This window comes from Gadus morhua, chromosome 9 (genome assembly GCF_902167405.1).
Source record: "Gadus morhua chromosome 9, gadMor3.0, whole genome shotgun sequence".
Classification (NCBI taxonomy): Eukaryota; Metazoa; Chordata; class Actinopteri; order Gadiformes; family Gadidae; genus Gadus; species Gadus morhua.
Genome location: NC_044056.1, coordinates 2,454,509 through 2,478,286, shown reverse-complemented (window position 1 = coordinate 2,478,286; position 23,778 = coordinate 2,454,509). Strand labels below are relative to the sequence as shown.

General features: G+C 43.2%; 4 protein-coding genes across 5 annotated transcripts; 1 reads left to right on the top strand and 3 right to left on the bottom strand.

Moving 5' to 3' along the window:
- Positions 1 to 112: 112 nt before the first annotated feature.
- Positions 113 to 8,649, bottom strand: LOC115551344 (kelch-like protein 42). Of its 2 annotated transcripts, XR_003978023.1 has the most exons (10): positions 7,169 to 8,649; positions 6,817 to 7,005; positions 6,384 to 6,568; positions 5,330 to 5,681; positions 4,957 to 5,102; positions 4,607 to 4,761; positions 3,204 to 3,361; positions 2,764 to 3,022; positions 1,494 to 1,651; positions 113 to 1,312 (listed from the first exon to the last, which is right to left on the bottom strand). XR_003978023.1 is itself a non-coding variant. In XM_030367039.1 (8 exons), exons 1-8 carry the CDS (start codon positions 7,421 to 7,423, stop codon positions 2,840 to 2,842), a joined length of 1,623 nt encoding a protein of 540 aa, XP_030222899.1. In that variant the 5' UTR covers positions 7,424 to 8,649; the 3' UTR covers positions 1,811 to 2,839. The 2 variants fall into 2 exon arrangements, 1 of the variants encoding a protein (XP_030222899.1); XM_030367039.1 differs by lacking the exons at positions 113 to 1,312; positions 1,494 to 1,651 and having other exon boundaries at positions 1,811 to 3,022.
- A 61-nt stretch (positions 8,650 to 8,710) lies between these two features.
- Positions 8,711 to 13,933, bottom strand: chkb (choline kinase beta). Its single transcript, XM_030367047.1, has 11 exons — positions 13,429 to 13,933; positions 13,161 to 13,269; positions 12,939 to 13,052; positions 12,673 to 12,806; positions 12,453 to 12,557; positions 11,810 to 11,868; positions 11,199 to 11,286; positions 10,547 to 10,655; positions 9,989 to 10,095; positions 9,428 to 9,509; positions 8,711 to 9,343 (listed from the first exon to the last, which is right to left on the bottom strand). The coding sequence occupies exons 1-11, from the start codon at positions 13,824 to 13,826 to the stop codon at positions 9,287 to 9,289; spliced, it is 1,362 nt and encodes a 453-aa protein (XP_030222907.1). The 5' UTR covers positions 13,827 to 13,933; the 3' UTR covers positions 8,711 to 9,286.
- A 697-nt stretch (positions 13,934 to 14,630) lies between these two features.
- LOC115551343 (zona pellucida sperm-binding protein 4) lies at positions 14,631 to 18,177 on the bottom strand. Its single transcript, XM_030367038.1, has 8 exons — positions 17,497 to 18,177; positions 17,224 to 17,408; positions 16,847 to 16,944; positions 16,260 to 16,417; positions 15,888 to 16,080; positions 15,115 to 15,283; positions 14,952 to 15,018; positions 14,631 to 14,815 (listed from the first exon to the last, which is right to left on the bottom strand). The coding sequence occupies exons 1-8, from the start codon at positions 18,155 to 18,157 to the stop codon at positions 14,718 to 14,720; spliced, it is 1,629 nt and encodes a 542-aa protein (XP_030222898.1). The 5' UTR covers positions 18,158 to 18,177; the 3' UTR covers positions 14,631 to 14,717.
- A 2,102-nt stretch (positions 18,178 to 20,279) lies between these two features.
- LOC115551355 (zona pellucida sperm-binding protein 3) lies at positions 20,280 to 23,686 on the top strand. The gene is made up of 8 exons (XM_030367058.1): positions 20,280 to 20,778; positions 20,928 to 21,046; positions 21,201 to 21,304; positions 21,420 to 21,591; positions 21,716 to 21,833; positions 21,922 to 22,007; positions 22,303 to 22,439; positions 23,566 to 23,686. Exons 1-8 carry the CDS (start codon positions 20,311 to 20,313, stop codon positions 23,625 to 23,627), a joined length of 1,266 nt encoding a protein of 421 aa, XP_030222918.1. The 5' UTR covers positions 20,280 to 20,310; the 3' UTR covers positions 23,628 to 23,686.
- The last annotated feature ends 92 nt before the right edge of the window (positions 23,687 to 23,778 follow it).

Sequence of the window (23,778 nt, the reverse complement as noted above, 5' to 3'; positions counted from 1 at the left end):
AAGTTATTAGAGCCCACACTAATTATTTTGAATAGCCAATATAGGCTACATTTCTGAATTTATTAAGTAAAGAAAACGGTATTTAAATTGTTTAAATATTGGTATTGTTTAAATAAACAATTCCCACAATGACAAACAAACTTAAAATATAAACAATAAATCCAATTCAAAAATGATAATACAAACTAGTTTACAAACAAACAGGTCAGTATCTAAACAACGCATAATCCCATTTTGACATAATATGACCCCTCTATTGAAAGGTCAGGACGAATATAATTGAATGACCCCCGCCAAACCATGCAGGTGCAACATGAGGCCACTAGCTGGCAATAAAGACTGTGGTAGTAATAACTAATAATAACATCCTTTGTCCTTTCCTCACCTCTTCTCCTTGACCTCGATGGAAAACGTCAGGAGGTCAAGGGAAGATGTGAAGGATTTAGGAATGGACTACAGAGAATCCGACTACACTTATGCTAAAGGTAACTAAAGGAAATAAGAAAGGAAGCATTGAATCTCCCTATTATTTAGAGAATCCAGCTCTTATTGTGGCTGCCACTCAGATACTTCTGGGTCATTTCACCCAGTTAGGAACCTTCCAAAGTAACAAGACAATAGTCTGGACTCACTGATCGTAAACAGTATTTGAGGTTTCAGAATGGTGCCCAGACAATGGATTATCAGTTTATGGCGATTTAATGCAATTAAACAAAACTTTGATGAGTTGAACAACATCGGTAAGACATCATTGGTGGTTGTACTTGCTCTGTTTCTTTTCAGCAAGTTTTGGTCACTGAGTGATATGGGTATTGTTATAGGAATGAAAAAGATTGCTATTGCTGGGCTTGTACACCTGCACAGTTATTAAATGCATAGCTACATAAATACTAAACATAAAGCATGCAACTTGTTTTCACATGCTTATCATTTTGCTTGGGGTTGGAATTGTGTTTAATTGAGCTAATGGTATACTGGTTATACTAGACTGAAAGTTAATGTTGAGATAAGACTATAGTTCTGGGGGTGTGTCACATTTAAGTGCTTTCTTACATGTGTAAATGCCTTACGACGTCCTTGGGAGGGGGGGGATGAAGAGGTTAGGGGGACAAAGTATACTCGAGAGTAATCAAAAGTACAAGTGAAAGACGGCCTCATAGCGAGCCGTCAGAGGCAGAGGAGGCAGCAAGCTCAGGGTCAGGTCCTGCAGGTCCAGCCGCACCACTCCTCGGTGCTCTGTCGCTGGCATCAGCACGTGCTCCTCTAACACAGTCCCCTGGCCCGCCAAGGCCACCTTGGAGGCCGCGTGGATCTGGGCACCAAGACACGGATACAACAACACACTTCAGTATGGGCTGAATATCGAGGCTGCATTGTAAGACACAATGCCCTAGAAAAGGAGCACACATTGTCAACACAATTGTGAATTGCTGATGAGCTAATCGATGTGACGGATCTGATGTTTTTCCCCTGATGGGTCTCTGATTCCGTACCTCTCCCCACCGGCGTGTCCGCGGACAGAATGATGTCACCACATTCTCAGCGGCGTTTCCTCCAATCACGATCAGGGTGTCCGTGGCACCCAGGAAGTAGAGGGCGGGCAGGTCGGCGTCCGCTCTGGTCAGGGTAGGGAGAAGCTCCGACCAGCAGTCTACAGCAGAGGGGCAGAGTGTGTGTGTGTGTGTGTGTGTGTGTGTGTGTGTGTGTGTGTGTGTGTGTGTGTGTGTGTGTGTGTGTGTGTGTGTGTGTGTGTGTGTGTGTGTGTGTGTGTGTGTGTGTGAGAGAGCGTAAGAAAGTGATTGAGTGAGTTTGGGTGTGTGTGTGTGTGTGTGTGAGTAAGAGAAACGATTAGTGAAAGAGTGAGTGAGTTTGGGTGCGTGTGTGTGTGAGTTAGGGAGAGAGAAAGACAAACATCTTGGGATTAGCAAGAACCCTTTGCCGAAACCAATAAACCAGTTCTGTTGTTCGCCCCAACCTTTAGGCGTGTTGTACTGCAGAAGTAGTTTCTCTCCGGTTCTCTGGCTGTTGCCACTATTTGGCAATAAAGACGGTGGTAGTAATAACTAATAATAACATCCATTGTCCTTTCCTAACCTCTTCTCCTTGACCTCGATGGAAAACGTCAGGAGGTCAAGGGAAGATGTGAAGGATTTAGGAACGGACTACAGAGAATCCGACTACACTTATGCTAAAGGATGCTAAAAGGAAATAAGAAAGGAAGCATTGAATCTCCCTATTATTTAGAGAATCCAGCTCTTATTGTGGCTGCCACTCAGATACTTCTGGGTCATTTCACCCAGTTAGGAACCTTCCAAAGTAACAAGACAATAGTCTGGACTCACTGATCGTAAACAGCATTTGAGGTTTCAGAATGGTGCCCAGACAATGGATTATCAGTTTATGGCGATTTAATGCAATTAAACAAAACTTTGATGAGTTGAACAACATCGGTAAGACATCATTGGTGGTTGTACTTGCTCTGTTTCTTTTCAGCAAGTTTTGGTCACTGAGTGATATGGGTATTGTTATAGGAATAAAAAAGATTGCTATTGCTGGGCTTGTACACCTGCACAGTTATTAAATACATAGCTACATAAATACTAAACATAAAGCATGCAACTTGTTTTCACATGCTTATCATTTTGCTTGGGGTTGGAATTGTGTTTAATTGAGCTAATGGTATACTGGTTATACTAGACTGAAAGTTAATGTTGAGATAAGACTATAGTTCTGGGGGTGTGTCACATTTAAGTGCTTTCTTACATGTTTAAATGCCTTACGACGTCCTTGGGAGGGGGGGGATGAAGAGGTTAGGGGGACAAAGTATACTCGAGAGTAATCAAAAGTACAAGTGAAAGACGGCCTCATAGCGAGCCGTCAGAGGCAGAGGAGGCAGCGCGCTCAGGGTCAGGTCCTGCAGGTCCAGCCGCACCACTCCTCGGTGCTCTGTCGCTGGCATCAGCACGTGCTCCTCTAACACAGTCCCCTGGCCCGCCAAGGCCACCTTGGAGGCCGCGTGGATCTGGGCACCAAGACACGGATACAACAACACACTTCAGTATGGGCTGAATATCGAGGCTGCATTGTAAGACACAATGCCCTAGAAAAGGAGCACACATTGTCAACACAATTGTGAATTGCTGATGAGCTAATCGATGTGACGGATCTGATGTTTTTCCCCTGATGGGTCTCTGATTCCGTACCTCTCCCCACCGGCGTGTCCGCGGACAGAATGATGTCACCACATTCTCAGCGGCGTTTCCTCCAATCACGATCAGGGTGTCCGTGGCACCCAGGAAGTAGAGGGTGGGCAGGTCGGCGTCCGCTCTGGTCAGGGTAGGGAGAAGCTCCGACCAGCAGTCTACAGCAGAGGGGCAGAGTGTGTGTGTGTGTGTGTGTGTGTGTGTGTGTGTGTGTGTGTGTGTGTGTGTGTGTGTGTGTGTGTGTGTGTGTGTGTGTGTGTGTGTGTGTGTGTGTGTGTGAGAGAGCGTAAGAAAGTGATTGAGTGAGTTTGGGTGTGTGTGTGTGTGTGTGTGAGTAAGAGATTAGTGAAAGAGTGAGTGAGTTTGGGTGCGTGTGTGTGTGAGTTAGGGAGAGAGAAAGACAAACATCTTGGGATTAGCAAGAACCCTTTGCCGAAACCAATAAACCAGTTCTGTTGTTCGCCCCAACCTTTAGGCGTGTTGTACTGCAGAAGTAGTTTCTCTCCGGTTCTCTGGCTGTTGCCACTATTTGGCAATAAAGACGGTGGTAGTAATAACTAATAATAACATCCATTGTCCTTTCCTAACCTCTTCTCCTTGACCTCGATGGAAAACGTCAGGAGGTCAAGGGAAGATGTGAAGGATTTAGGAACGGACTACAGAGAATCCGACTACACTTATGCTAAAGGATGCTAAAAGGAAATAAGAAAGGAAGCATTGAATCTCCCTATTTTTTAGAGAATCCAGCTCTTATTGTGGCTGCCACTCAGATACTTCTGGGTCATTTCACCCAGTTAGGAACCTTCCAAAGTAACAAGACAACAGTCTGGACTCACTGATCGTAAACAGCATTTGAGGTTTCAGAATGGTGCCCAGACAATGGATTATCAGTTTATGGCGATTTAATGCAATTAAACAAAACTTTGATGAGTTGAACAACATCGGTAAGACATCATCGGTGGTTGTACCTACTTGCTCTGTTGCTTTTCAGCAAGTTTTGGTCACTGAGTGATATGGGTATTGTTATAGGAATAAAAAAGATTGCTATTGCTGGGATTGTACACCTGCACAGTTATTAAATACATAGCTACATAAATACAAAAAATAAAGCATGCAACTTTTTTTCACATGCTTTTCATTTTGCTTGGGGTTGGAGTTGTGTTAATTGAGCTAATGGTATACTGGTTATACTAGACTGAAAATTAATGATGAGATAAGACCAATAAACCAGTTAGACACAGACATAGACACAGACATAGACACTGTGAACTGGGAACCAGATAGAGGAAGTGAAGACACAAACCTATAGGAGAGAGAGAGGGAGAGAGAACATCTTGGGGTTAGTCGAGCTTGCCAGAGCCCTGTGCCGAAAGCAATAAACCAGTTCTGCCGGTGGCCCCAACCTTCTGTCGTGTTGTACTGCAGAAGTAGTTTCTCTCCGGTTCTCTGGATGCTGCCCAGCACATAGACACAATGACCTAAGCTGGTTGCCAGGGGAACGTCGTGGGACATAGACACTGTGAACTGGGAACCAGATAGAGGAAGTGAAGACACAAACCTATAGGAGAGAGAGAGAGAGAGAAGACATTAAGTTACCGGGGTTCCCACATACACGCGCACACACATACATTCACACACACACACACACGTACCTCGACTTAACGTCAAGTCAACCTTTGAAGCACAAACAATCGCAAACACCAAAACGTCCAAGACACGGAATAAGTCTAACATCTAAACGGAAGACGCATACCTCCAGGAGTCGCCCCAGGGGTCGTAGCGCTCCACGGCGGTGTACAGGGCTGTGTTGGAGTCCGGACTCACCAGGGAGTCCAGATACCAGCCGCCAACGGCGTAGATACCTCCCTCACACGCCACCGCGCTGAAATGCCTCCTGCGCTGGGGGACGCAGCAGACAGCGTCTGTCATGGACTGAACCCCGGTGGCGTTAAGCAGGTACACGTACTTATATCCAACAGGTGAGGTGGAGGGAACAACCAAAGCAATAGAATATTGCTAAAATAGTGTCATGCACTGGGTGGAAAATGATCATTCTGACCCTAATGTACCGTCTCTCGGTAAGGATCTGTTATTTAGAATCAGATAGACCCGCCCTGTCACCTCACCTTGATCAGAGGAGCCGTGGCGACCCATGTGTGTGACAAAGGATTGTATCGAAAAGAGGCCATTTTGAACTCCCAGCCTCTTCTGATTGGCTGCCTGTACCCGCCCAGGATGTACAGGTAGTTGAACAGCACCACTGCGGTGTAGCACCATTTGTCTGCCCTGAACGGAAGCTCAGAGATGGGGTGCCACGACGAGGCTCCCCCGTCCTCCGACAGTCTGTAGAGATGGCGGGCGCGTGCGGTCTCCGGGGCGTCCCGGGATAGGATGTTCTCCTTCCTGAGGACACAGAGTCCCCGGCGCCCCTGGGCTCTCAGACCAATCAGCTCCTCCATCTCCTCAGGGCTGACACCCCTGCGGCACAAACCGACAAGAACCGCGCTTTAGCATTGGCTCCGATTCAGGGATTGAACCAGCAACCTCCCGCTCGCCAGACAACCTGCCCTACCTCCAGAGCCACTGCTGCCCTTATTACTACGGTAATTATCATTAGGGCTTAAACATGTTAATATCATATAGATCCTTGGACGTTATGTCACTCCTCTAGGGTATATGACCCACATTTACAACCCATAAGCTGTTTATGACTCTTTCTTTAAATGTCGGTCTTATCTTACCTGATCAGACTCTTACGGTGTCTTGTAAAAAGCACATACATAGCTGAGCCAAGGCTTGCCTGCCATGAAACGTCACTCATAGAAATGAAGGTAGCTTTTTTTTTTAAGTCATAATACATAAATACATCTGAACATTGGGTTTAAAAGTGATAATTGCCAATTGACAAATTTTTCGTATTCACCTAACACATCTATTATAGTCATTGGTCAGCTGACTCTTTCCCATGCACTGCGTAAGATTCGTCCCCCTGGTGCTTCAGTGGCTATTTTGATTACGTCGCTTTGTTTGATATCTTCATTTTCAAGTTATTGTTTTATTGAGGACAAATCGCCACTACAGTCATCAAGCAAAGTACTTTTATCAAAAGTGATTTAGGATGCGGTTAAGCACATGACCATGCTCTCACATCTTAACCTTAACGGGCAGCAGCAGTCGTACCGGGTCAGGTGCGACTGCTCCAGAAGGTTTCTGCTCAGGAAGGTGAACACTGTCGTCCTCAGCTTGGCGCAGCTGATGTCCTCGGCCAGGCCGAGATAGGGCAGGCAGTTCTCTGGTGTGAGCACTTCGGCGAGGACCGCCAGACACTCTGAGAGGAAGGCCTCAGCCAGGAGGTAGCTGGATACCTGTGGCGTAGGAAAGACAGGGCTCTGGTACTGCATGTTTGCGGTCCTTGGAGTCATTGTGTTTGAATAGCCCTTATAAGCAGTGACAGTGCCTAAGGTTTTCACAGCCCTCATTTTAGGTTCCCCCTCTTTAGGTATCTACTGGCTTCCGTGCATCACCCAGGTGGTTGCAGCACACTGGTGTTGGAGCAAAGAGAGATGATGAATAGTCTTGAGGTTTAAACGGTTCACCTGGTGGCCGCCTCTACCTGGATGGTATCCGCCAGCTCCTCCTCTGGCACGGTGAACCGCTGATGGAAGGAGAACTCGAGGAGGTTGTGGAAGATGGAGGAAGGCACATGACCCAGGCGGATCAGACCCTCAGACAACTCCCTCATTCTGGACTGGGACAGCCCCCGGAAATACTCACTGCACTCTGAAAGCCTTTCCAGATCCACCTGATCAAACATAATACAAAGGCTATAAAAAAACACAGCAATCTACATTTAAAGTAATATATGTAGAAACCCTGTCAGCCAAAAAGGGCACATTTTAATGTGGATAAGCTTTCCAAGAGAAAGATGATGTCACAACGTGAATTATACAGAGCATTATACTTACATGGAAGGCATGTGTGTCCGTTTGAACCATCACTACGGTTGCACTTTCACCTCCGGAGTGATATGTTCGCAACACCTCACTGGTCCTCCACTCTTCCGACGGTGTTTCGGGAGACTCCAGGCCCGTGCATTCTGGTGGAGTCGTCAAAATATGGACTGCCGCTGGGAAAGCTTTCCAAACCCTCACTAAGATATATTGTACTATTGAGCGAATCCACTGACACAATAGAATTATAAACGGTTTAAAGGTGTTCATCTTTGAAGTGGTTAAAACTGATCACAATGAAACTACGATAACTAACAGTCATAAAGATTCAATCTAAATAGATGGGCCGTAGATTGAACAGTATCTAACAGCATCAAAAAGGCAATATTGGTGGGTGGGACAGTTATAATTTTCCCAGTAACTTTTACACCAACGTGTCCCAATATCTTCCTTCTTAAAATACTGCATAACATGCAACTATTTAATTACAATGGCCAAATACAATTGAAAACAACAGGAATTGTCCTCTCAGAATTACAGATCGTTTCTTGATCATATAGACGGACATCTAGAACAGAAAATAGAGCTTAAAGCCCAACTAAACCAATCAAAACGTACTATACTATATAACCCCAGACGATTAACTGAGGTTTTCCGGTTGGTTCTGAAACAATCCTAGTGTGGTTACAAGTCGGTCCTTCTTCCAAGCGGCAGTAGGTGAGAAGCTATGAACTCTAGTAGTAGCCATGTTCCTCTTGTTTATTTCAAGCTGCAGTGGGTGAGAGGGCATTCGGGGCTCGGGAGGTAATGTGATTCCTCGGTCTTCTTGGGACTCAGCCTTCATAGTGCCACCCAGAGTACCTCGCCGATGCAGTGGAGTTCAGACAGTACAGCGTAGCCTTCATCCACAGCCCGCAAAGGGTTACAAATGGAGACAAGTCCTACACCTGAACCCTCAAAATGGACAAGATTAAACGCCAAGCTGACCCTCAACAGTAGGAACTCCACATCTTCAAATTCAGGGCCAGTCAAGGTCATGCAGTGCCAGGCCTCCGTGAGGACATCCGATAAGACATAACAGCGTACATATTTGTACTCTTTGTAAAAAAAATAAAATAATGCAGTGTTCAGAAGTTTTATCATGCCAGTTATAGTGGCTGAGAGCTCTCAATGCACACATGGTACAAAATCTTAATTAGCTTTTGAAATATCTAAACGCGGCTTCTGAGCAGGCCAGTAGCCAATTCTATGCTTTACCCAACAGACACAATTTCTTACAGCATCCCTGAAAAGTTTCTGTCTCAATGAATCTGGCAAGTTATTGAGGGTCTGGCAGAATTAACAGGGCAAAAAGCAATTGTTTGTACTTTACGATGGCTCAAAAGAAAATCAAAGCTTTAACACTATAAAAAGTTTGCATTGTAAGAGGTGCAACATGTCCTCTTAAGGAGTTACATCTAAACAAATATTTAAAATAGTTTTTTCTGTCAAAAGAATCAGAGTCATGTGGATATGTATTATTTGTATGTGTGTGATAAAAAAGGACATACATTACTGTTTACATTCATCCTTAAGTAGGTGTTTTATTTAATGTTAGACAGTGCGTCATGGAATATACACAATTTCAGATCCAAAATGAGAATCATTGCCATCATCTCACATATGGGTTAGGCCCTACAGTATCTATTAGTAAAAGAGGTGGAATTGTTAAGTAAAGACTTACAAATAAAGAAGTTGTCCAGTTGAATATTAATACATACATGTCAAAACATATGTATATGTATTGTTTCAGGTATCCCTATCTGCATGATTATGCCACAAACAAGTACAGGAACGATTTTACGATTTTCAACTGACATAATTGTGTGTTGCATCTTCTCAGAAACATAAGTTAAGTGAGATGAAATTGGACCCTCAAATAAAAATATAAAAAGCAATGAATTATACATAAAGTAAAACTATGTAAAGCCAAACATGGCAATTTTACATTTATTCTACATTTTCCACGTTCTAAACTCTAAAACTGAAATGGCTCATATCAGGCAACAGGAAATTATACTGTAACAAGCCAGCATTATATGAAGATGTGAAGATCTAAATAAAAGGAATTCCTGTTTCACTGGGACAGGCTGTTCAGGAAAAAAGCTTTTTCTGCTTGAAGTAGGCCTCGAATCGGCAATAAGCATAGTCCTGCAAAGGAAGAAAATAATTTTACCAGGTGATACTCATAGAAGAGCCCATGTAAACACAAGTCAACGCCAGCAGCCTCCTTACCATATATCCAAACTCTATCTTAGATATCTTGGCCTGGATGATGGACCACAGGCCCCAGAGAAAATGAGATGCAAGTGCGTACCTGGATCACAAGGGATAAAGAAATTGTTGTGCTTCTTGTCCACTCAGAAGACATATTGCAACAGGAGCCACTTGTCAAAATAATCAATAAAATAACGATGCAGACCACCTTCGCACTTAAGACTAAGTGTTTAGTTTTATAGCAAATACATCATGAGGCAGGTATGCTCCTTAATGACTGTGATTGCAATGTCAAAGACAATAATCAATCTTATTTCATGTTGCGATGCGTCACTTTAATATCCTCTTTCTATTACTCATATTGTCATACAGTACTAGAAAAAAACTTTCCATGTAAAAAAATAAATGGATTATTTTGGTTTCATATCCAATTGAATTCAGAGATCTCCTAAGAAACCAAGAATCTTTGTACACTGTTCAAGTAATCCCTGCCGTTTTGTTTTTTTGTGCAATACTGGATTATTAATAATTCAGTATTTTACCAGTCTTATATACATGTTTGTCAGCTATTTATATCACCTGTTGGCTTCAATCAGCATGGCCTCCTCCTCTTGTGTCTTGTCCTCCTGTGAAGTGCTGTCAGAGAATGTTCGGTACTCCGCCAGGTAGTTACGAATAAAATGAAGCTAGGATATAGAGCAAAACATACTCAACATAGGCAATATAGCAGGTGTGTTAACCATTGTTTTGCTACAATGAAGCTGAACATTAAGATTGTAGCATTTGTAAATATCCAAGTTCTTTTTAAGGTGTTGGTACAAATAAAAAAAAAATATATATATTATATATATATATTACAGAATACAAAGTGTTTCTGTATGCATCAGAGAAAATGGATGCTTATAGTCATGTTATTATGATAAGAAATCATAGACTGCCAAATTAAAATATGAAATACTCAAATAGCAGTACTGGATTGCTATATTTGAAAAGGTGTTCAATATTAAAAAAAATGGCCATGACGTTGCAATCAACAATGATCGTCAATCGTATTATACCAATGTGGTTACATTTTTTACAATGTGTTCAAATGTTCAGTTGAGTGCAGAGTAAATGGCCAAGAGGCAGCAAGCCAACCTGCTGCTCGCGGGTGGGGTAGCTCTCCGCACTGGCCCTGTAGAAGGGCCACTCGTTATAGGTGTAGTTGTACATCCACTCGCAAAAGTGGTTTCCAAAGTCAAAGCCCCTGAAGGAGAGAAACAACGACACCATGACCCTGACCTTCTGGAAGAAACAGGAATGAAAAATCTAACAAACTTAGCATTTTCTGATATATGTATCCGGAATCCAAGCGATGCCATATTTTTGATGACAAGACAATAACTCTGTAACTCGTAATGACCAACGTCGTTATGACGTAATCCTGACACAAGCAAGTCATCATCTTTCATAACCGGGTTCGTTACGACGAGATAACGAGATAAATATTGGATTATCAGGATAAAACGTAGTTGGTTATGCCTTGATAGCAACTTATTATCTCCTTATAACCAAAGTTATAAAACCGAGCACAAATATATTACGGCAGCTCTCTTCTTCTACAAGGACAGTCAAACCAAAAAAAACAAAATCGGTGCTTAAGTGCTTCACATTAGGACATAAATATTAAAACAATGATTACCGGTACAAATAAAAAATATATTTCAAGTCTTTTAAGATTTGAATTGTCCACCACTGACACCAACTCATGTCACTAACGTTTTCAAGCAAGCAAGGCCTTCGTGTTCACCTGTAGTTGTAACTGCTGTACTCAAAGTCTATGAGCATGAGTCTCTCAGTAGACGAGGGGTCCCGGCCTTCCAGCTTCAGGATGTTCCCTGAGAAAGCAGAACTAGATATTACCCAGAATCCCCCTGTCCTCAATGCATTACACACACAGACGCCTTATCCTTTTCATTCATATATCATTTCAGGGGCAGTGTCAGGGTCAATCTGTCCAAATTGTGAGTTGTATACATAGGATTATGCTTATTAAAGCTCGTAAACCAAAATATGAAGTTTGAAGAGCCTTGAGTCAACTGCATGTGGCAATAATCCCTCATTGTCTTATTCAGCTCACAAAAACCTAGATAATGGTATTCATCATCAACCCACCCGTTTGTTTACTATCTAATCTTGGACGACATAATATTTATATCCCTAACTGATATAAGGGCTGTGGGCAGGGGCTGCATGTTTTAATTAATTATATGGCTTAATCTGGTGTTGTGCATTGCCCTTATCAATAAACTAATAAAAGTATATTATGGGATTCGGGGAAATAGGACAACAAATGTGGTAACGGGGGGGGGGGGGGGACGACGACTGTATGAGAGGTGTTGATTGTGGCGTGATAAATACCTTCCGTTACGTCATTATGACAGAAGACCACAGGAGAGGGTGTTGCTGCCAGCAGCTGTCTATCGATGACAACAAGCAATGGAGAGAAGGGTGGAGATAAGGTTAACATAGAGATCGTGATTGTGGGGTAGTGCCATGTCAGAGACAACAGAGCCGGTCACTTCAGATATGAAGAGTAGAAAGTACAAAAGTATAGACGGTATCTTTGCCCTTTCAGGAAGTCATGTTTGTACCTTGTACTAATCTACTGAAGGAGGCACCAGGCGGTTTGATAACATTTGTTTGGGTGGTTCGCAGACACCCAGGTCAGACCGGGGTGAAAGGGACTGTTTGCTTTCTTCTGCTTCAGGTTTGCTTTTGGCCAATCATGTAGATGGAGGCTAACATCAAACTCAAACTCATCAGCCAGCATCATTTTCTGATGGGATGGGAGGACAAGCCAAAACATCCTGTCCAGAACCCATTGTACTAAAAAGAAAAAAGTGTTTTATATCAACACGGGATGGGTCCCTGTAGAAAAGCATTATCCTCTTTATCCTTCTCTTTGATAGATTATCTCTGTGTCTTGACAGAAAACAAGCCGTAACTCTGTTCCTTCCCATTTTTGGGATCCAGCCTCCCCCACTTCATCGAGTCAACTCACCGGAGACTATCCAGCTCGGCTGGCAGGTTGAACTGCATCAGCTTATTGTACTTCTTGACGTGTGCTTCCCGTGTAAACTTGAGTTCCAGAACTTGATCCATGTACCTAGTGGACAGTGGACGACATCATGCTGCATTAAAGCAAATGGTCAGAAGTAAAATATTGTAATAACATTTAAAAATGTTTTATTGATTGAGGCAGAGACCGAGAGCTTGCCTACCGATCAATCGTTCCAAAAAGCCATTTTGGCTCTTTATTAAAGGGCATTTGCATTTTGTGGAAACGAGCCACCTTACAAGCAATCTCCGAGGAAATGGAGGGGTCGTAGAGCTCCTCTGTGCGCATGCGATCATTCTTAGAAGAGACATAAAAGATCACAACAAAATGGTTCACCCAACTGTAACTCTGACGGTTGATCTTCACAAATATGCATAACTCTTTCAATTAATGTATTTATTAAAGTAGGAGTGTGCATGAGTGTTGTACCGGCAAATACTCTTCTAAACGTCCCTCTGGAAAGATACCGTACAACTTTGGTCCAAGAGTCCGTTCAGCCAGAATTGCAAACATCACACTTTCCAAGACCAGTGAGTCCACTCCCTGTTTAGAAATCAGATATCATGGTTAATACATCGGATTACCTAGCCCCATCTCTACTGAATGAGCAAACGTTATAATGTACACACATAACTACACACACACAACAACCTGTAGAATAGCCCCATAGACTCGGAGCAGCACCCGGCGTGGTTCCTCCGCCACAGTGGCTACTTGGGCAGGCAGATTGCACATGTAAAGGAGATTACTCAGCCCGCCACTGTAAACATAATGTACAATGTTAAATATCCTGCTGGCTAAACAAAGAGCGGAAAACCAAAGCATCGGGCAATCGGATAGGCCATTTCATAGTATTGAAATAACACCTTTTTTGAAAGAACACTAATGCGCTTTACTTATGACGTAATTAACATATTACCTTACGATGGAGATTTGAAAGTCTGATTCGGGAATGGTCTTCCAAGAACCAGACAGAAAGTCTCTGCACCAAGCGAACGCCCTGTCCCTCGTCTCCTTGTCCACCTCCTCGGTTCGCCCGTCCCGGTAAGACTCTGCCTCGGAGTCGTCATCGCCGTTCGATCCGAGAGGACTCGGAGTCCTCAGGTTACTGACATTGGGGTGTAAAAGCCGATCGGGCATGTTGAATTTACCCGAACAACCGTCTCCCGTCTGCATGGTGAGCTTTCTGACCAATAGCGAAGAAAAGGATCTCGTAAAGGGGTGACAACCTCGCCAGACTCGTGAAGCCGGGGTGGCGTTGTAGTTCGAGCTAGCTAAAAGATAAAGTCTGACATAGCGGGATGGTTTCAATAGCATCGGGAACGAATGGTACAGTACAGCGCCTTCTAGAGGGATAATCAAATAGCTCTGGTAATAGTAATGATTCTCTAATATCTTCCGCGTCTTCTTATGCAAATCAGTGTCCAGACAACGCCCTCTGACATTTGCCTGTCAGGCGATTATCCAATCAGCGTTCGCTGTTCTGGAGCAATGGGCAGCAATGATTGGCCTGTGCTAGATTCCACCCAGAGCGGTGAATAAGTGGGCGCAACCAGGAAGTTCGAGGTCGGACCCGTTACTATTGTTGTGTGCCGTTGTGAGCTTGGCTGTATAGGTGTTAAAGCATGATTATGAATATGTGTTTATAGCCACATACATGTCTTGTGTGTGTGTGTGTGTGTGTGTGTGTGTGTGTGTGTGTGTGTGTGTGTGTGTGTGTGTGTGTGTGTGTGTGTGTGTGTGTGTGTGTGTGTGTGTGTGTGTGCAGGTTCGGCCTGCAGGCTTGATCAATTGGACAACATCAGTCTTTCTCGCTTTCTTTCCGCACATGCAGGAAAGGTGTTTTTTTGTTTTGTTGCTTTGTCCCTCATGGCCAAGGCATGGTTTTATGTTGCACACGTTCCAATCATCCGTTCACTACACACTATATTAGTCATTTTGGATGAATACATATTTATCCAACCATTTGAATCATGTGTTGTCTACCTCTTTGTTATGATATAATTGAGCCTGATTGTAAAATTATGTCATGCACATAAACAAATGTATTATATGTAGGGAATGGCGTGTTTGGCTGCATGTTGCCCCAAAATCAGAGACACCCCTAATTGAGATAGGATACATGTTCTAGGACCAGAAGATTTATTTCAGTCACTTTCTTATCAGTCACATACAAGCATGAATTTTTTAATTGCATTTGCGAGCAAATCAGGAAGCTTGTTCTCCTGAGACGAACTGGACCTCCATGCTGCTAACCATGGCAGTGTTCTCAACGTACCGCTGGGTAGCTTTGCCAGCATCTCTCTCTGTGGATGTAGATGCAGGAGTAGACATTGCCGGTCATTGTGAGATTAAAAGACATTGAACGCAGATTATAGCCTGTGAACCACAATATCTGTTTTCAGACAATTGAGATAATAAATATTATCAAAGTTTCCTTACTCTTCCTGGAACATCTTGGTTGACAATTGGCTCCGATACACACTGCTGTGGTACAGTGGATGAACACCTGGGAACCAAACATGTAGATTAGGCTTTTTTCAGATACTGTACTTCAGGTGGAACAGAGAACCAAACTGTGACATTGTTAAGTTGGAAGCATTACCTTTTCCCTCAGTGGAAGAAAGGGGGCAAGGACACCCTTCGTATTACTTGCACTGCCCTGGTCCACGAAGGTGAACATCTTGAACACGAAACGCTGGTAGTGAGATGGAAATTCGACGTTATTGGCCAGCTTCAGTGCCGTCTGGTAGCGGTCGTCACGGTAGGGACAGCTGTAGAGGAGGAGGATGAGGAGGGGGGGCATGAACGGAGGCGAGTAAAAAAATAAATAAGAATGTTTCATCATCATCATCATCATCATCATCATCATCACCACGACGTGACTATAGCCTGGTGTATTGGAGGAAGATTGGAGAAGTACTCAGACATGGAACTTTACTTTACTCGTGCACCTTCAAAGAATGGGCCTATGTGAAACGTCTCTGCCCTTAAGCCTTACTGCAACGCTTCGAGTGTAGGACGTGGTGGTCTGGCTCAAGGCTACACTGTAAGGCAGCGGGCACCAACAGGGCGCCCGCTGCGACCACATGAGGCGCCCGCAGGCCTGTTCTAGACATAGCACCACTCATTCTGGAAAGACTCTTTCCCACCGTTATTAAGTCATTGTTGATAATTATTGTGAGAAATCATTAACATGATCAGTGTCTTCACATAGAGGAGTATCATTAATCATTAATAATAATATATTACTAAAGGCAAACTGTGCAAATGTGTTATTTCAGAAGAGTATCAAACCGGGTGCCCTTCGTATGACTCAGTACCCATGAAGTAGCTCTCAGGTTCATAAAGGTGGGTGACCCCTGCTGTAAGGCCTACCCATAGGTCAGCAGGTCCCACTGGGGAAGGCTATGTGGGTCGGGGGTGGTGGTGGTCCAGCAGCGGCCGACAGTCAGGGTCAGCGAGGGGTCGCTCCTGCCCAACAGTTGGACCTGTACGTAGACAGGATCCCTGAGGACCTTCACCACGGGGTAGTCGGCCGCGTTGTAGAAGGAATCATAAGCCACGTCCTCTGCCAAATTGTCGAAAGTAGCAAAAATGATATTTATCAAAGTAGCAAAAATTGATATTTATCAATAACGTCCCACCTGCGTTGAGGTCCATATGAAAATAAATACAGCATTACATATTAAAAACGACTGAAAGCTTTCATCAATTTGTGGTGTAATGTCCATCTTTCTTTCTTCTGACCTTCGTAACATCCCTTTTGGGTACACACTCCGTTGCCCAACATTAGATCCACCCGCATTGGTCCAAGGGCGGCGATCGGTTGTGGAGCCTCATTTAACACAACCTCAATGACCAGCGCTTCGATTGAGGCGCCGATATATCTACACTGGAAGAGCAGCCTGCGAGGAACGGAGAGAGCAGATTCAGACTCTGATTTTATTTGTAAATCCATATTTGGAATAAAAGATTTTGTCCCAATTCTGAGAATTTTTGCTTTGGGTTGAATTACACAAGAGTTACACAGTCAGAGTCACACATGACGGATATTTAAAAGTTAAATTGTAGCTTATACCATAGCTTTTCAATAATAGTAACCTTAAGAATTACTATTAAAATCGAGATTTTTCTTACAAAGTGCTTCACATTGATTAATAAGGAACACAATTAAAAGAGCCATAACAAGCACATGAGATCAAAATAATAACAATTTCACACTTGCACCATGAAACCACAGAGACACAACAAAACAATAAACCGAAGTAATTGCATACTAAACAGCTATGTGAAAGGGTCAAGATGTCTTAAATGCATGGGATACAATTACCCACTCATAGGTGCTGTCTCTAGTGATTGACCCAAAGGGCCCCACTCCCACTTCGTATAGAGATGACATTCTGTTCTCGTAGACAACCACCCCAGGCTCATCCTGTGGGGAGTTTGCTGTTAGTTCGGAAGTTCTCAGTGAGTTCTCAGTGAAGATCTCAAGCTTAACATGCATATGAAGATAAGAGTCTTGTTACAACGTCATATAGTTGTGCAAACACATTCATCAATCAATGGTACATCAAGGTATTTGGTCAATTATAAATACATTAATAACACCACAAATTGGTGAATGCGTTGTGATATTCAAGCATCCTCAACAACTATTTTGGTCAGGCATCAAATTGGACCGATTCAATCATTCATGAATGGGGGATCATACCCTGGTCACAGAACCACAGCCGGTCACAGGGAACTGGTAGATAGCGAAGCGTGAGTTGCTGCCCACAAGGCCACAGCCTGGTTCATTTCCAAGCAGCGACACAGATTCCAGGTCAATGTTTGGCAGCGTGGCATCCGTGGCCACCACCACGATGAACTGCGCGTCCTTGGTGCACTGAACAGTCACTGGGGAAAAGAAAACGAGAAAAGAGACACATTCAGTGTCTCCAAGTCAATATTAGGTGTGGGATGAGGCGGGTCTCGCAACACTGACCTGCCTTTCCGTAGAAGCACATTCTCCCATCGAAGCAGCAGTTAATAGCGCCACAATGGTCAGCAGAAATGCCCTCGGGGCCACAATTGATCTTGTAGGCATCCTCGACCTCACAGCTCTGGACTGTGTCTTCAGGAGGCGACGTCATTCCTAGTTGATCCTGCGGTTGGGGCCTCTGGGGCTTGGAGGGAGTCTGGGGCCGGGAGGTTATCTTGGGAGGGTATTGATGAGGACGGGGAGCTACGGGGTTCATAGGGGGCCGCTGGGGAGCCTGGGGAGCCTGAGGAGCCTGAGGAGCCTGGGGAGCCTGAGGAGCTGGCTTCCACTGGGGGACCTGAGGAGCCTGAGGATGTTTGGGAGCCTGAGGAGCCTGGGGAGCCTGGGGAGCCTGAGGAGCCTGAGGAGCTGGCTTCCACTGGGGGACCTGAGGAGCCTGGGGACCCTGAGGAGCCTGAGGAGCCTGAGGAGCCTGAGGAGCTGGCTTCCACTGGGGGACCTGAGGAGCCTGAGGAGCCTGGGGAGCCTGGGGAGCTGGCTTCCACTGGGGCCGCTGTTGCGGCGTGTTCGGAGGTTTCTGCGGAGGCTTTTGGTAACTCTGAGCGTCAGCCAGGCAGCTAAGGACAGTAGCCACAAGGCAAACCGAAGCCCATGTGGGTGTCATGGTTCCACAGCAAGGGACAGAAAAACGCCGGGTAGATGCTGTGGAAAGTTTGCAGAAGTCCCACTGGCTTTTATAGCAGTTGGGTCACGCTGACATGTTGGGTTGGCAGCCCATTTGTTGACCACAGGGGCCAACAAACTTGGTTACTGTTTCAGCTGCCTACTAATGGGTTTGGCAAATAAATGAACACATTTTATTAAACCTTTGGGGTATCATTTTATAAAACATTTCAACATTTAATGTTTTGTAGTGCATTTAGTAAAGAAATGTTTCTTATTTTTTCTTTGACATTGAGCAAATAGTATTTTTGAACCAGTGGCGTCACTAGGCTGTTTTATTAGGTGCTAAAGCCCCGGTTATTATTTAAATACCTCCGAATATAATTTTGGGGTACAAAAAAAATATTTATATATATTCATATTTATTGGTATATTTACTGGTAACTATGGAATCCATTAATTCAATTCAGTCTAGAAGTGATGAAACGATTCTAGTCACTAATGGTAGTTAGTAGAGATGTCCGATATTATCGGCCCACCGATATTATCTGCCCGATATTAGCATAAAAATGTAATATCTGTCAATATCGGTATCGGATTTTTTTTGCCTTAAAACCGATTTTTTTTTTTTTTTTTTTTTTTTTATAGCTCAAATAAATGTTTTCAAAATTGTGCAGTACAGTGCACATTGTAATTGACTCATATTTGTGCATTTATTCAATTAAGGTTATTGAGTTTTAGTTAAAGAAACATACTGCTATGTTGCACATAGTTGTTCAGGTACAATGTTTTATCATTTGTGAAGTCAAGTTTGCCCTATTTGTATTTGGCATTGTCAAGATTATCGCAGGGAGAGTGTAATCCAAACTGTTGTCTGAGACCATTAAAAAAATAAAAATAAACATGGCACTTTTCCCTTAAATTAAGTTGAAGTATTTTTCTTATTTTGCACAGACAATGTTAACATTTGGAAAGCCTTGTTGCATTCAAGAATGCATCCAGTGGGGCATCACAATAACATTAAGCATGTTGTGTTAATTCCACAACAGGAGATATGTAATGTTACCTAAATTAGGTTTGAGGAAAAATAACCCAAATATCGACATCGGTATCGGCTGATATCGGAATCGAAAATTTAGAGTTGGACAATATCGCATATCGGATATCGGCAAAAAAGCCAATATCGGACATCCCTAGTAGTTAGTTATTTAGAAAGAAACATCGGGATTCCAGATACATCTCAAAATAAAGTTTAGTCCTTTTAGATAGTCCTTCTGGCAAGAGAATAAACAGTTTAAAAACATAACCAGACTGTTTACCACCTCAAGTGATTTAACCTATCCTATCCCCAGTCAGATCCATATAAATAAATATGTAGGCCTATGTATATGCAAGCTGATCTGTCTAACTTGTGTTTATTTTACCCTGAAATAACTTTAATGGAACTTTAGATATTCTGGGATAAGCAGCACAGTAGTAAGGTAGCTATTTAAAGCTATAATAAATGGCGTATTTTTTTTATTTAGGTTTAGCATGATGAAAAAATTTGCAGGCAGGCCTGGATGTTCATGAAACCTAACAACACCCCTGGTTTAGATCGTCATCATAGCATCAGTCGTCATTGATCTGGGTAATTTAAACTGATAAACAGAATTCTAACTTTGAAAAGGTCTGCTCGACCTGTTCTTTGTGTGTTAAAAAGATCTGGTTACCGTGTCCCGATAAGAGAGTGGGTTCCAAGTTCTACTAGATGAACATCAATATTGACTCAAGGACCTTCTAAAAAGCTGATCGCAATAGTAATCAATAAAACTTAGTAGTATTATCTAAAAAATAACAAAGCAAATTTTTTTAGCAAATTTAAATTACATTTATCAAATATTTGCATGGTAAATGTTTATTATTCCAGCTCCAGAAACCTAGCTCTGGTTAAGTTTGTTTCTTTAGGAATGCCCAAACCGTAGTTCATCATATTTCCTAAATTCAAAGGCTTTGACCTGCACGCTCTAAACCTGGCAGAGGCACGGTCAACGGAAGGGGCGGAAGAAGTCAAGTCAAGTCAACACGGGTGTCTCGTTATAAAAGCCTGTGTTGGTTTTCAACTGGCCTCACAACATCCAGTGAGCCCGCTAGATCACTTGTTGTTGTGAAGAAATGGTCATGAAGGGGATTGCGGTGTGCCTGGCCCTTGCAGCATTGGCCATGGTTGACCAATGTAATGCGCAATGGGACGGCAGCAAGCCTGCTTACAATCCACCACCGAGATTCCAGAAGCCCGGACCTCCTCCAAAGGTTCAAGCGGCCAAGGGCCCCCAGGAGCCTGTTGTCCAAACCAAGGAGCCAGAACGTCCTATCGTTTGGACATACCCCGTGGATCCTGTTGATCCACCCAAGCCCGAGGCCCCCTTTGTGCCGAGACCCCCAGTCGTGACCAACCAGGTTGCGATCAACTGCAGAGAGTCAGACATTCAAGTACGAGTGAAGACGGCCTTCTTTGGCGGCGGCGAACTGAAGAGCCCCAACGAACTCACCCTGGGATCCTGCCAAGCAGTCGGATTTGACGAAAGCATGCAAACGCTGATCTTCGAATCTGACCTGCAAGCGTGTGGAAGCAATCTGAGGGTAGGACCAAGCCTATCATTTGTTGTTCTTGTTGTGTGTAATATCCATGTATCAAATGGGTTTATAATATGAGTAGCTGCCCACCAGATTACATGGTATGCTGGTGTATAAAAAATGTATATCACTATATTACTGTTTCTTTTTCCCAGACGTATGACGACTACCTCATATACTCCTTCATGCTGAGCTACAACCCCCAAGCCACTGGAACGACTGTTGTCGTCAGGGCCATCACTATTTCCATGTTGTTGGAGTGTCACTATCCCAGGTGCGTCAGCTAAACGACCAATTGACTTTAACCACACAAAGAAAATGGCAGGGTTAAACTGCAGATGATTGCAACTCCTGTTGCTTGAAATTTAATTAAAATTAATTCATTTGAAGAGTGCAAAGAATATTAACTTGATGTTCAAAACCTGCAGGAGGCATAACGTGAGCAGTCTGGCCCTGGACCCGATCTTCACCCCGTTCTCGGCCATCAAAGTGTCCGAGGAGCTTTTGCACTTCAGTTTTGTACTCAAGACCGGTGGGTACAATAATTGTTATTGCAAATTTTGCTATTGCAAATAACCGATTTATTTATATTGATAATGCTATCGCATATGGCTGTGCATTTCAATTGTGCAAATCCCTTTGTGCAGAGGACTGGCTGTACGAGCGACCATCGTATCAGTACTTCCTCGCAGATATGATATATTTGGAGGCCACCGTCAAACAGTTCATGCACACGCCCCTGCGTGTCTTTGTGGATCACTGCGTTGCCTCAGCGTCCCCTGGCTCGTCCCCTGAATACGTCTTCATTGAAAACTATGGGTAAAGAACTAAAGAGAGAGAGAGGAAGTGAATAAACTGTTCAGTATAGCGCACGCAATCCACACTTCACTGTTGGTAAGCTTTCGCTAATTGTGATTCTTGGAATGTTTGTTTCCGCACTCAGGTGTTTCGTGGATGCTCAAATCACTGGATCCCCATCGACGTTCCTGCCCCGTGAAAATGACGTCACCCTACGGTTCCAGATGGAGGCGTTCAGAATGCAAGGGTCCGCCGAGGGCTTGGTAAAGAAAATAACCCCCGGGAACCTTCTTCCATTTTCTCTTGAGAATTGGTATCTGGAGCTCTGAACATTTTTGTTTTTCCGTTTAGGTCTACCTTACCTGCCACCTGAAAGCAACTTCCGCTGCTGTTCCCATTGGTGAGCAGAACAGAGCCTGCTCTTGGATGGGACGTGGGTAAGTGTGTGTGTTTGTATGTGTGTGTTTGTATGCGGGTGCAGGTGGTTACCTTTTTTTAAGCCCCAATGTTATACCTTTTAGGGGCAATTTGATCCAATAATCGGAAAGGCCTTTTTGTCTCTTGATGTTGCAAAATGAAGGGGGGCCCTACAATACAGAAGTTGACACTTTGTTTTACAGAGGCATGTAAAAGCCCCTGTCATTCGAAATCCCAAAGCGGGGGTGACATACTGTTATGCTGAGACGAGCATGCAGGTTCTCTGAATGATAGTTTGACCCTGTTCTGGTCCAGATGGTCTGAGGCGAGCGGAGTCAACGAGGCCTGTGGTTCCTGTGGCCAAGGCGGTGGATCCGGTGGATCCGCCGGTGGATCCGACTTATCTTATCCTTCAAGGAAGGGTCGCAGTCTCCCCGCAGCGCATAGAGAAGGTATGCTTGTTTTAGTTATGTCTATACAGACTTTCGTTCACACATTCTTATTTAGCGCAATTTTGGCTTGTGTCAAATGTGGCGAAAAAAAGTTATACATAAGATGAGGTTCATACAAACAACTGGAAAGAGCTGAAGAAGTATGAGGTGATTTAATATTGTGTTGTTATTATTATTTTGCTGTATAAGGGTTAATGCAAGCCGATATAGAACCTAGTTCTTACATATCAAAAGGCTCTCTAACAATTTCTACATATTTTTTAGTTCCAAAGCACTGTGAGCAACTATTACTACTAATACAAATATAATCGTGGGCTCCTAACAGGGCTTTTAATATGAACTCGGACACTGAATATAAATCGCGATTTGAGTCCATTTGTTTATGGATTCATGGATTTTATGGATTTTATTTGGATCCCCATTAGCTGATGCAGAATATATCAGCTCCTCTTCCTGGGGTCCAAACACATAACATATAACATGACAAGCAATCAACATACAAGACATCAGATTAAAGGAAAATAATGGATAACTAAACCATAAACCACAACAACAAAAAATAAATAAAAGTAAATAGTAAATAAAAGTACAATTCTGTAATGCATATTAGGATTGAAGCAGTCAGCTATGAAATGTCGCTTTACTTGTTTTTTGAAGCTAACTTTGTTCTGAATTTTTTTTAATATGATCTGGAAGGGAGTTCCATTAAATCATAGCTCTACATACTACATAGTAGTTTGTTTTGATTGTTGGAATTGTGTAGTTACCACTGGGGGCATGTCTGGTGGGGTATGTGTGCACATTTGAGCTAAGTGAAAATAACCTAAACAAACAGTCTAGGTTATTTAAAGTATTAATGTTTTTTATGAAAGAAAGAAGTGATGCTTTCAACCTCACATCAACTTTCAACCAGGAGAGTTGGTCATTCATGTTATTTATGTTGGCGTTTTTATCACTAGTGTGGTCGATGTGAAGGTGATACATTGACTGTTATGCTAGTGAGTGGCCACATTTATTCATGTTCTCTAGTAGGACAAGTTAGGCTTTTGCTTAAGAGGTGCATTGCAGGCTTCAAAAAGTCAGTTTGGTGTTACTGTACTCATTTGCTGTTTCCTTTGTCTTTCAGTGGTTGAATGGGAAACTACTATCACTCTGGATCCCATCCGAGTTTTCGAGAGGACAGTTTGATAGATCAAGTTCATGCCCTTGCTATGATGAACATCAAAATAAACTATTTCATTGGTTCATACTTGTCTCTTTCTTATTAATTGCATATTGTTGGACAATCGAAGGACAGTTTTAAAAGAAAGCTGAAAAAATGAATACACATGATTCAACT